At 45.2% G+C, this 13619-nt stretch overlaps 1 protein-coding gene across 1 annotated transcript in view; it reads right to left on the bottom strand.

The window, feature by feature from the left end:
- Positions 1-13619, bottom strand: part of LOC106608590 (mitogen-activated protein kinase kinase kinase kinase 2) — a 45211-nt gene that overhangs the window by 16802 nt on the left and 14790 nt on the right. The window contains exons 8-18 of the mRNA XM_082977388.1: positions 13449-13521; positions 12992-13123; positions 12241-12303; positions 11975-12056; positions 7939-8049; positions 7680-7740; positions 3699-3757; positions 3494-3546; positions 3209-3247; positions 2289-2322; positions 1979-2141 (exon numbers count right to left, since the gene is read on the bottom strand). Of these exons, the coding sequence (XP_082833514.1) occupies positions 1979-2141; positions 2289-2322; positions 3209-3247; positions 3494-3546; positions 3699-3757; positions 7680-7740; positions 7939-8049; positions 11975-12056; positions 12241-12303; positions 12992-13123; positions 13449-13521 (870 nt within the window). The remainder of the gene's footprint in view (positions 1-1978; positions 2142-2288; positions 2323-3208; positions 3248-3493; positions 3547-3698; positions 3758-7679; positions 7741-7938; positions 8050-11974; positions 12057-12240; positions 12304-12991; positions 13124-13448; positions 13522-13619) is intronic.

The following is a 13619-nucleotide window of genomic DNA, read 5'->3' as shown; positions in this document are numbered from 1 at the left end:
CCCACTGTTCCCCGAAGACGTGGATATCAATTATGGCAGCCCCCCGCACCTCTCTGATTCAGAGGGGTTGGGTTAAATGAGGAAGACACATTTCAGTTAAAGGCATTCAGTTGTACAACTGACTAGGTATCCCCATTTCCCATTGCACAGCGCCCCTGGAGCAATTAGGGTTAAGTGCTTTGCGCAAGGGCACAGCTCTAGTATTCGAATCAGCAGCCTTTCAGTTACTGGCCCTACGCTTTAACCTCGTGGCTACCTGCAGCATTGGAATATACTACTCACTAGGCAAATACGGAACAGTAATTCTGTTGTCAATACAAATACTGACATCAACAGACTCCAGTAAGTATTCACAACCCTTAACTTTTTCCACATTTTGTTGTATTACAAAGCGGGATTAAAATGGATTTAACTGTAATTTTCTTGTCAATGATCTACACAAAATACACTGTAATGTTAAAGTGGAAGAAAAATTTGATATATATTTTTTAATGAATGGAGAACAAAACACTAATACAGTATATCTTGATTAGATAAGTATTGAAACCCCTGAGTCAATACATATGAGTATCACCTTTGGCAGTGATTACAGCTGTGAGTCTTCCTGGGTAAGTCTCTAAGAGTTTGCACACCTGAATTGTACAATATTTTCCCATTATTCTTTAAAAAATTGTTTAAGCGCTGTCAGGTTGGTTGTTGATCATGGCTAGATAGCCATTTTCAAGTCTTGACAAATATTTTTAAGTCGATTTAATTCAAAATGTCATCTTGGTAAGCAACTCCAGTGTAGATTTGGCCTTGTGTTTTAGGTATTTGTCCTGCTGAAAGGGGAATTTGTCTCCCTGTGTCTGTTGGAAAGCAGACTGGACCAAGTTATCCTCCAGGGTTTTACCTGTGCATAGCTCTATTCCGTTTCTTTTTATCCCAAAAAATGTCATCCTTCCCGATGACCAGCATACCCATAACATCATGCAGCCACCACCATGCTTAAAATTATGAAGAGTGGTACTCAGTGATGTGTTGTGTTGAATTTGCCCCAAACATAATGCTAAAATTAATTTCTATGCCACATTTTTTGCAGTATTATTTTAGTGCCTTATTGCAAACAGGATGTATGTTTTGGAATATTTTTTATTCTGTACAGGCTTCCTTCTTTTCACTCTATCATTTATGTTAGTATTGTGGAGTAACTACAATGTTGTTGATCCATCCTCAGTTATCTCCTATCACAGCCATTAAACTCTGCAACTTTTAAAATCACCATTGGCCTCATGGTGAAATCCCAGAGCGGTTTCCTTACTCTCCGAGTTAGGAAAGGCGCCTGTATCTTTGTAGTGACTGGGTGTTTTGATACAATATCCAAAGTTTAATTAATAACTGCACAATGCTCAAAGGGATATTCAATGTCTGCTTTTTTTTACCCATCTACCAATAGGTGCCCTTCTTTCGAACCATTGGAAAACCTCCCTAGTCTTTGTGGTTGAATATGTGCTTAAAATTTACTGCTCGACTGATCGACCTTACAGATAATTGTATGTGTGCGGTACAGAGATGGGGTAGTCATTTAAAAATCATGTTAACCACTATTATTGTACACAGAGTGAGTCCATGAAACTTATGTGACTTGTTAAGCACATCTTTACACCTGAACTTATTTAGGCTTGCCATAACAAAAGGGTTGAATATTTATTGACTCAATACATTTCAACTTAAAATGTAGTATTCATTTGTAAACATTTTTAAAATCATTATTCCACTTTGACATTATGGGGTGTTGTGTGTAGATCAGTGACACACAATCTCAGTTGAATCAATTTTACAATCAGGCTGTAACACAACAGAATGTGGAAAAGACAAGGAGTGTGAATATTTTCTGAAGGCACTGTATATTCATCTCAGCACCCAGAATCAAATCAGTTGTTATGACAGATTGACATATGACCTGTAAACATTGACTCTGTGTGTGGATGTTCCGTACCTGACGTGAAGTTTTTGGGTCTGTGGGTGGAGTCGGGCCCCAGGCTGGAGCTGGGGCTAAGGGTGAGGTCCTTGTCCTCCAGGGTGGGACAGAATGAGCTGATGGCAGGCAGGGAGGCTGTGGAAGGGCTGAATAACCCACTCTTCCTCCCACCTTTACCCCCCTACACAACCAGAAACATTAGACAAACCACTATAACATAATGCAATAGGAAATAGCTGAAAGGTATAAAGGATTATCTTCATATCTTGCGTTACACTTGATCGTTTCAACAGATCTGTTTTCTTGGCGTTCTGTTATTGCTACTTACACCAGTAGATGGCACTCTCTTAATGGTTAAGCTCCTGAAAAAGAAATAGTCAATGTAAATGTTAAAGGTGTTACACATATAACTTCTCAAAATGTCTCCCTTATGTGGAAGCTAAGTGAATTGCAACAGCACTTGGTTGCGTTCCAATAAATCTTCCCCCTCCCTGCATTCCATTTCCCATAACATGGAGGAGACTTGCTCCTGAGCTTTTTGCTTTTGGTCCACCAGCTTCAAACAGCTGGGGAAAAAAAACACCTGTGGTTATTCACATTAATTTATAAAAGATGGTACAATGATTCTCTACACTATTCAGTGTTTGCTTTGTCACATACAGGGTAGAATTTTAGCAATCAGGAAATGGCAGAGCGATTTCTACATTGGCCGCTTGACACGATTTCCACTAGACAACACAGCCACAAAGTCAAAACAGCTTTCCCAATTTCACAACAGGAGAATATCACTGCAAATCGTAACACTGGCGGGTAAGTAATACTTTGAAACACAATCATTCCACTATTACTGCAGATATATTGTGGACATTTTCTGAAATATTTAAAAAAATATATTATGTGTAGCACCATTTAATACTCATGCACTCTCTGCTAAATCAAAGGTAAATCAGATTTCCTTTCCATGTGGGATGCTTGCTTTCACAGGGTTCAAGGGTTCAATTATGTTGGCTCTTATTAGGATAAGATCTGAAGCAGGGAAGGGTCAATTAATTGTGAATATGCATACCCCAACAATAATAATCAGTGATCAAATATTATTTAGTTCTTTATCAGATAATGTCAAGTATTCAAAAGGTATTCATTTCAATGTGATTAAACAAACTTCCACAGCTTCCTTGATAAGAGGCATTGTCGCCGGGTAGAATACTGCTGAATAGTGTTTTTACAATGGGTGGTCTGCTGGCCTACCTCAGCTGCAGAGCTTCCTCCACACATTCCAACAGGCTCCTGAAACAGGAAGACGAGATGTTAATCTCTCTATGGAGCCTATTCTGTGACAATGGGAGGGCTGGAGCTAGTGTTTTCTGTTATGGATTCAGAGGTTTTTCATTATTGTTCTCCTGTAAACTTGCTCTAGCGGGGACGTCAGGTCCATGACCATACACACAGACAGTAGATTTGAAATAATGATCGTAATAATGTTTGTTTGACGTACTGCTACCAATTGTAAACTGTGGAAGAGGAGCATCTTACGGTGACTCAGTTTCCTCTTCTGAGACGTCCCAATCGTCTCCGTACGGGCTTGGCTGAAACATTACGAAGAATCATCAACAACAAACACACCCATAATATCCCCATCAATAGAACTCATACATCTCCCACTGCCCCAAATAGCCATTCTATGTTGACTTGACCTTAAACCCCAACATGTCAAACGCAAGAAAGAAATGTGACTCACCATATCAGGATAAGGCTCTGTCACTTTCCTCAACGAAGGCCCAAACTTCACGTGGTCAACTAAGGGAAACACAACTAAGTTGATCATGAGGAAAATGTACACTTCAATACAATATATGTATTTAATAACTGCTGAGCCGAAACGTGTTTTATAATATGGCATGATCATTTTATGTGATGAATTTACTATCAGTGCCATAGGATAACATCCAGGTGGATCTGCTATCCCACTGTCCTCTTATCATCCCTTGTTACGTATTCAGATCGATTGGTAAACTACTCTAATACGGAGCCCATATCACTGTGTTACAGTAATACCAAGTCATCAGGTTCAGGCATTACCTTTCACCCCAGAAGACCCATTGTGATGCCCATACAAGAAGTGTCACAACACCCCTCTCCACTAGCACCATGTATTTGTTTTCGTGTTGACATGCTTGTCTAAATATATGCTGTCTTGTCCCTGGCTGCTGCAGAGTGGGCGCATTGTCCACCATCACCACACCCTGTGTATGCTGTAACCTCACTGATAGGAGACGTAGCAATAGTTCCTCAATCACCCCTCGTCCCCCACTCCTCGCTTCCCCCCCACCTCCTCCCCCCAGAACCACTCCTCGCTTCCCCCCACCTTCTCCCCCCAGAACCACTCCTCGCTTCCCCCCACCTTCTCCCCCCAGAACCACTCCTCGCTTCCCCCACCTCCTCCCCCTAGAACCACTCCTCGCTTCCCCCACCTCCTCCCCCCAGAACCACTCCTCGCTTCCCCCACCTCCTCCCCCTAGAACCACTCCTCGCTTCCCCCACCTCCTCCCCCCAGAACCACTCCTCACTTCCCCCCACCTTCTCCCCCCAGAACCACTCCTCGCTTCCCCCACCTCCTTCCCCTAGAACCACTCCTCGCTTCCCCCACCTCCTCCCCCCAGAACCACTCCTCGCTTCCCCCCACCTCCTACCCCCAGAACCACTCCTCGCTTCCCCCACCTCCTCCCCCCAGAACCACTCCTCGCTTCCCCCACCTCCTCCCCCCAGAACCACTCCTCGCTTCCCCCCACCTCCTCCCCCCAGAACCACTCCTCGCTTCCCCCCACCTCCTCCCCCCAGAACCACTCCTCGCTTCCCCCCACCTCCTCCCCCCAGAACCACTCCTCGCTTCCCCCACCTCCTCCCCCCAGAACCACTCCTCGCTTCCCCCCACCTCCTCCCCCCAGAACCACTCCTCGCTTCCCCCCACCTCCTCCCCCCACAGAACCACTCCTCGCTTCCCCCCACCTCCTCCCCCCAGAACCACTCCTCGCTTCCCCCCACCTCCTCCCCCCAGAACCACTCCTCGCTTCCCCCCACCTCCTCCCCCCAGAACCACTCCTCGCTTCCCCCCACCTCCTCCCCCCAGAACCACTCCTCGCTTCCCCCACCTCCTCCCCCCAGAACCACTCCTCGCTTCCCCCACCTCCTCCCCCTATAACCACTCCTCGCTTCCCCCACCTCCTCCCCCTAGAACCACTCCTCGCTTCCCCCACCTCCTCCCCCTAGAACCACTCCTCGCTTCCCCCACCTCCTCCCCCAGAACCACTCCTTCGCTTCCCCCACCTCCTCCCCCCAGAACCACTCCTCATGTGTGGGCACGTCAGAGGACCACAGAGGGAACATGCCATGTGTGTGGGAAGGACAGTGACCCCTCTATGTGTCTCTTTGTGTCTGGTGATTCTAAGACTTGGGGACTTCATCTCCACCACCTCCAAGTCTCAATGGGATTCTTGTCACAGAGGTCAGGAACCCAAGTGTGTTGTGTTTGTGTCCTGATCCATCTGCCCCAGTTTCACACATTATGCCAGTAAGGGTGATGTTGACCTCAACTCTCCAAGCACACACAATACACACGGATACACACACATACATGAACACACAGACATACAGATACAGTGCCTTGCGAAAGTATTCGGCCCCCTTGAACTTTTCGACCTTTTGCCACATTTCAGGCTTCAAACATAAAGATATAAAACTGTAATTTTTTTGTGAAGAATCAACAACAAGTGGGACACAATTATGAAGTGGAACGAAATGTATTGGATATTTCAAACTTTAAAAAAAAAAAAAAAACTGAAAAATTGGCCGTGCAAAATATTCAGCCCCCTTAAGTTAATACTTTGTAGCGCCACCTTTTGCTGCGATTACAGCTGTAAGTCGCTTGGGGTATGTCTCTATCAGTTTTGCACATCGAGAGACTGAAATTTTTGCCCATTCCTCCTTGCAAAACAGCTCGAGCTCAGTGAGGTTGGATGGAGAGCGTTTGTGAACAGCAGTTTTCAGTTCTTTCCACAGATTCTCGATTGGATTCAGGTCTGGACTTTGACTTGGCCATTCTAACACCTAGATATGTTTATTTGTGAACCATTCCATTGTAGATTTTGCTTTATGTTTTGGATCATTGTCTTGTTGGAAGACAAATCTCCGTCCCAGTCTCAGGTCTTTTGCAGACTCCATCAGGTTTTCTTCCAGAATGGTCCTGTATTTGGCTCCATCCATCTTCCCATCAATTTTAACCATCTTCCCTGCCCCTGCTGAAGAAAAGCAGGCCCAAACCATGATGCTGCCACCACCATGTTTGACAGTGGGGATGGTGTGTTCAGGGTGATGAGCTGTGTTGCTTTTACGCCAAACATAACGTTTTGCATTGTTGCCAAAAAGTTCGATTTTGGTTTCATCTGACCAGAGCACCTTCTTCCACATGTTTGGTGTGTCTCCCAGGTGGCTAGTGGCAAACTTTAAACAACACTTTTTATGGATATCTTTAAGAAATGGCTTTCTTCTTGCCACTCTTCCATAAAGGCCAGATTTGTGCAGTATACGACTGATTGTTGTCCTATGGACAGAGTCTCCCACCTCAGCTGTAGATCTCTGCAGTTCATCCAGAGTGATCATGGGCCTCTTGGCTGCATCTCTGATCAGTCTTCTCCTTGTATGAGCTGAAAGTTTAGAGGGACGGCCGGGTCTTCATAGATTTGCAGTGGTCTGATACTCCTTCCATTTCAATATTATCGCTTGCACAGTGCTCCTTGGGATGTTTAAAGCTTGGGAAATCTTTTTGTATCCAAATCCGGCTTTAAACTTCTCCACAACAGTATCTCGAACCTGCCTGGTGTGTTCCTTGTTCTTCATGATGCTCTCTGCGCTTTAAACGGACCTCTGAGACTATCACAGAGCAGGTGCATTTATACGGAGACTTGATTACACACAGGTGGATTCTATTTATCATCATTAGTCATTTAGGTCAACATTGGATCATTCAGAGATCCTCACTGAACTTCTGGAGAGAGTGTGCTGCACTGAAAGTAAAGGGGCTGAATAATTTTGCACGCCCAATTTTTCAGTTTTTTATTTGTTAAAAAAGTTTGAAATATCCAATAAATTTCGTTCCACTTCATGATTGTGTCCTACTTGTTGTTGATTCTTCACAAAAAATGACAGTTTTATATCTTTATGTTTGAAGCCTGAAATGTGGCAAAAGGTCGAAAAGTTCAAGGGGGGCGAATACTTTCGCAAGGCACTGTAGATACGCACGCTCACCACACACACACACACACACACACACACACACACACACACACACACACACACACACACACACACACACACACACACACACACACACACACACACACACACACACACACACACACACACACACACACACAAACACACAAACACACGATCGACAATCAACACACATACATGGCCCTTCTCTAACTACAGATGAGTGATCACTTGAATTACCGTGGGCGGATGTACCGTATTAACAGTAATAGACCACATTTCAGATGATGTTCAGGGCAGAAGGCTCTCATTGACATTGTTTATTAGAATGGTTTTGCATATGGGGACATGAGTACTTCTATAACCTCTTCACACATTGTTGTGATGGTGCGTTGTGTGGGCTGACGATGGGGTTTCAGTGTACAAATTGTGTAGGGATTTGAAGACTCACGCTGCTCTTCAGACAGAGTCCTCTCTGCAGACTGGATCTTATCAGGAGCAGCTTCTCCATTCTACAGACAAACACATACATTCAGAGAATAAATCACACTAGGACCAAGCAATGTTCCAGAGAGAGCTAGGTGATTGCCATGTGTTACAAAGCAAGTGTGTGTGTGTGTGTTTTGTGTGTGGGTGTGCATTCGACGTGCGTACTTGCATGCCTGCATGTGTGTGTGCATGTCTGTCTGTCTATGGTCACCTATCCTCACCTCCAGATCGTTGTCATCCATGCTGTGTGTGGAGTGGAGGTCAGGGTTATTGGCCATGTCCAGCAGCTCAATAATCAGGTTACGGGTCAGCAACTGGGTCACAAACGGGTGCTGGGGAGACGACAAGAGATACAGCTAATGACCTATAGCTTTTATGTGGCACTAGATAAATAAATCACTTCATCATTAGTTTCCTTGATCTCTCTCAGCTGGTGCACCCCTGTTATGGGCCCCTATAGAAATAAACACAGGATCCTAGGATGGCTACGCTTTTAGCACCTCAGACAGAGGCTTTAGATCAAATCCAATTTTATTTGACACATGCGCCGAATACAACAGGTGTAGACCTTACTGTGAAATGCTTACTTACCAGCCCTTAACCAACATTGCAGTTCAAGAAATAGAGTTAAGAAAATATTTACTAAATAAACTAAAGTAAAAAATAAAATAAAAAGTAACACAATAAAATAACAATACAGAGGCTGCTGTATATACAGGGGGTACCGGTACCGAGTCAATGTGCGGGGAGGGGTAAAGTGACTATGCATAGATAATAAACAGCGAGTAGCAGCATTGTAAAATCAAATGTTAATAGTCTGGGTGGCCATTTTATTAATTGTTCAGCAGTCTTATGGCTTGGGGGTAGAAGCTGTTAAGGAGCCTTTTGAACCTAGACTTGGTGTCACGCCTGCTCCCGCTCTCCCTCTCTGGCGCTCAAGGGCGCCAGGCTGCCCTTCATTACGCACACCTGTCACCATCATTACGCGCAACAGCGCTCATTGGACTCACCTGGACTCCTTCCCTTTGTTGATGCCCCGTCTATAACTCCCCCATTTGTTCCCGGTGTCAACATTAATGCCAATATGTGTTCATGTCCAGACACTGTCCTGTCCTGTTCCATGTCCGTTGCTCATTAAATGTTCACTCCCTGTACCTGCTTCTCATTTACCAGCGTTGTTCCTTACACTTGGTGCTCCGGTACCACTTGCCGAACGGTAGCAGAGAGAACAGTCTATGACTTGGATGACTGGAGTCTGACAATTTGTTGGGCCTTCCTCTGGCACCACCTAGTATATAGGTCCTGGATATCAGGAACCTTGGCCCCAGTGATGTACTGGGCCGTTCGCACTACCCTCTGTAGCGCCTTACCCTCTGTAGCGCCTTAATGTTGAATGGCGAGCAGTTGCCATACCAGGCGGTGATGCAACCAGTCAGGATGCTCTAGATGGTGCAGCTGTAGAACTTTTTGAGGATCTGGGGACCCATGCCAAATATCCTGAGGGGGAGAAGGTGTTGTCGTGCCCTCTTCACGACCTACTTGGTGTGTTTGGACCATGATAGTTTGTTGGTGATGTGGACACCAAGGAAGTTGAAGCTCTCGACCCGCTCTACTACAGCCCCGTCGATGTTAATGGGGGCATGTTTGGCCCTCCTTCCTGAAGTCCACGATCATCACATTTGTGTTGCTCACGTTGAGGGAGAGGCTGTTGTCCTGGCACCACACTGCCAAGTCTCTGACCTCCTGCCTATAGGCTGTCATTGTTGTCGGTGATCAGGCCTACCACTGTTGTGTCGTCAGCAAACTTAATGATGGTGTTGGAGTCGTGCTTGGCCACACAGTCATGGGTGAACAGGGAGTACAGGAGGGGACTAAGCACACACTCCTGAGGGGCCCCCGTGTTGAGGATCAGTGTGGCAGATATGTTGTTGCCTACCTTTACCACCTGGGGGAGGCCCGTCAGGAAGTCCAGGTTCCAGTTGCAGAGGGAGGTGTTTAGTCCCAGGGTCTTTAGCTTAGTGATGAGCTTTGAACGCTGAGCTATAGTCAATGAACATCATTCTCACATAGGTGTTCCTTTTGTCCAGGTGGGAAAGGGCAGTGTGGAGTGTGATTGAGATTGCGTTATCTATGGATCTGTTGGGGCGGTATGCGAATTTGATTGGTCTAGGGTTTCCGGGATGAAGGTGTTGATGTGAGCCATGACCAGCCTTTCAAAGCACTTCATGGCTACCGATATAGTCATTTAGGCAGGTTACCTTCGCTTTCTTGGGCACAGGGACTATGGTGGTCTGCTTGAAAAATGTAGGTATTACAGACTCGGTCAGGGAAAGGTTGAAAATGTCAGTGAAGACACTTGCCAGTTGGGTCCACCCATGCTCTGAGTACACGTCCTGGTAATCCGTCTGGCCCCGCGGCCTTGTGAATGTTGACCTATTTAAAGGTCTTGCTCACATCGGCTATGGAGTGCATGATCACACAGTCATCCGGAAGAGCTGGTGCTCTCATGCATGCTTCAGTGTTGCTTGCCTCGAAGCGAGCATAAAAGGCATTTAGCATCACTGGGCAGCTCGTGACTGGGTTTCCCTTTGTAGTCCGTAATAGTTTGCAAGCCCTGCCACATCTGACGAGCATCAGAGCCGGTGTAGTAGGATTCAACCCTGCATTGACGCTTTTCCTGTTTGATGGTTCATCTGAGGGCACTTCTTATAAGCGTCCGGATTAGTGTTCCGCTCCTTGAAAGAGCCAGGTCTTGCCTTTAGCTCAATGCGGATGTTGCCTGTAATCTATGGCTTCTGGTTGGGATATGTACATACGGTCACTGTGGGGATGATGTCATAAATGCACTTATTGATGAAGCCTGTGACTAATGTGTTATACTCCTCAATGCCATTGGATGAATCCCAGAACATATTCCAGTCTGTTCTAGCAAAACAGTCCTGTAGCGTAGAATCCGCATCATCTGATCACTTCCGTATTGAGTGAGTCACTGATACTTCCTGCTTTAGTTTTTGCTTGTAAGCAGGAATCAGGAGGATAGAATTATGGTCAGATTGCCAAATGGAGGGCGAGGCAGAGCTTTGTATGCGTCTCTGTGTGTGGAGTAAAGGTGGTCTAGAATTTATTTTCCACTGGTTGCATAGTGGAAAATAAATGTTGTGGTAAATGGACGGCTACGAAAAATATATATGAAAACTCTCTTGGTAGATAGTATGGTCTACAGTTTATCATGAGGTACTCTACCTCAGGCGAGCAATACCTCGAGACCTCCTTAATATTAGACATCGCGCACCAGCTGCTATTGACAAATAGACACACACCAGACGTAGCTGTTCTGTCCTGCCGATGCACGGACAACCCAACCAACTGAATATTATCTGTGTCGTCATTCAGCCATGACTAGGTGAAACATAAGATATTACAGTTTTTAATGTCCCGTTGGTAGGATAGTCTCAAGCTGAGATTTTCCAGTGATTGCACGTTGGCCAATAGAACGAATGGTAGAGACGGGTTACACACTCGCCGACAAATTTTTACAAGGCACCCCGATCTCCGCCCCCTGTATTTCTGTCTTTTCTTCACGCGAATGATAGGGATTTGGACCTGGTCTCGGAGAACCTTTGCGTCAGACTCATTAAAGAAAAAATCTTTGTCCAGTTCAAGGTGAGTAATCGCTGTTCTGATATCCAGAAGCTCTTTTCGGTCATAAGAGACAGTAGCAGCAAAATTATGTACAAATTAAGTTGCAAACAACGTGAAAAAACACACAAAGTAGCAGAGTTGGTTAGGAGCCCGTAAAACGGCAGCCATCCCCTCCAGCGCCATATTTTACCAGAGGCTCTGTCTAAAACAATGGGGAGTACTGATTGTCTTTCAGGGGCTGTTTCTTATTATAAACCGGGTGGTTCGAGTCCTAAATGCTGATTGGCTGAAAGCTGTGGTATACCACAAGTATGGCCGAAAATGTATTTTTACTGTAGTAATTACATTGGTAACCAGTTTACAATAGCAATAAGGCAATATACCACGGCTAAGGAATGTTCATATGCACGACGCAACGCGGAGTGCCTGGACACAGCCCTTAGCCGTGGTGTATTGGCCATATATCACAAACCCCCGAGGTGCCTTATAAATCTTTTGTCATACCCGTGGTAAACGGTCTGATATACCACGGCTGTCAGCAAATCAGCATTCAGGGCCCGAACCACCCAGTTTATAATGATGAATTAATAATGAGCAGAGTGCACAGTTGTGTACCTGCAGTAAAGTTTCGGCCGACGGCCTCTTCCTAGGGTTCTTGATGAGGGACATCTTCACAAAGCTCTGGAACCCTGCAGACCTTCAGGGAGGGTGACAGAGATGACACAGCAGAAACACATACCCATCCTGGAGAATATGGATGCTGCTTTCAAAGAACAGTCTAGTGTCAGGAGGATACTTTTAGAGTACAGGTATGTCACAGATGCTGCATTCTGAGTTGTCTGAATTATTTTGGGAATACGGTGTGATCATATTCATCTCACCACTTGGTCTTGTCCTTGAGCCTGGGAGGCTGGAAGCTGCTTTTTGACATCAACATCAAGGCTCTGGAACACAGTTTTAATAGTTTGAAATGTTAACACGGTAGAAAACCTAGCTTGGTATGCTGGAAGCTTCTTTTTGACATCAACATCAAGGCTCTGATACACAGTTTTAATAGTTTGAAATGTCAAACCTAGCCTGGTTGTAGAGATCTGTTTATTATGTGCTTAAGCCAACTCCTTTGTCATTCGCTGACATGTTTGGCATAACAACGAGCACTACAGAGGGGGGTTGTCTGTAGCTCAAACACATGTGCTACCAAAGTGTGGGCGATAGTTTTGAGTCACACACCAAACTATTATACCATATTGAGGTATGTGGATAACCCACAAAAATGCAACATAACACAAATATCTATCTTCATCTGTCTCTCTTTTATCCAACTTTTCAAAGCAATTATGGTGGATCTAAAGGAATGAAGGAAAAAGGGATAGAATGGAAACTACTTAATGTTGAGGTTAAGGCTAGAGTCCAGAGGGGACTGGTATGGGGCCAAGTCTGTGTCCCTGTCTCTGCCTGGATATCTGGATCTGTTTCTGCCTGTCTGTGCCTCTGTCTCTGTTTGTGTCTGTGTCTCCATCTGTGCCTGTGTTGGTGTCTGTGCCTGTGTCTCTGTTTGTGTCTGTGCCTTTGTCTCTGTTTGTGTCTGTGTCTCTGTCTGTGCCTGTGTTGGTGTCTGTGCCTGTGTCTCACCTCATAGGGTGGAGGTCAAACATTGGCGGCTGGAGCTCTGCCAGCTCGATGGCCGTGATGCCTACCGCCCAGATGTCACACAGATGGTTGTACCCACCCTTCTTCTCCACTGCTGCCACCTCCGGTGCCATCCTGGCACGGGTACATAAATACCAGTCAGATGAAATTAGTATTATAATGGTTATAATACATTGTAAGTTTTCTGTTAGAAGACACATGTATGACTATGACCAGACCAATCAGTGTCTACGTAAAGCAGACAAATCGGGGTCTGCATAAAGAACTGACCAATCAGTGTCTGCATAAAGAACTGACCAATCAGTGTCTGCATAAAGAACAAACCAATCGGTATTTGCATAAAGAAGCTAATTGATACGGTGAAAGTAAGGATGAAGTATATACGTTTTCAATAAGAGTCATAACGTTGAAGGTCGTGGTTAGAGTTCAGTTATCTTACCAGTAGGGAGTTCCTATAAAAGACTTCCTCTTGGCTACAGAAGCACTGATCTCTGCAGCAACTCCAAAATCAGCTGCAGGAAAACAGAGACAGAGAGTCAGAGACAGTCTAGAGACTGAATCCAGAATCCAATATGTATTTTGAGTGTCTTGTTTTTAGCACGCTAGTTAA

The sequence above is a fragment of the Salmo salar genome, chromosome 07 (assembly GCF_965601325.2).
Source record: "Salmo salar chromosome 07, fSalSal1, whole genome shotgun sequence".
Classification (NCBI taxonomy): Eukaryota; Metazoa; Chordata; class Actinopteri; order Salmoniformes; family Salmonidae; genus Salmo; species Salmo salar.
Note: the sequence above shows the minus strand (reverse complement) of the source record. Positions and strands in the feature narration are given on the sequence as shown.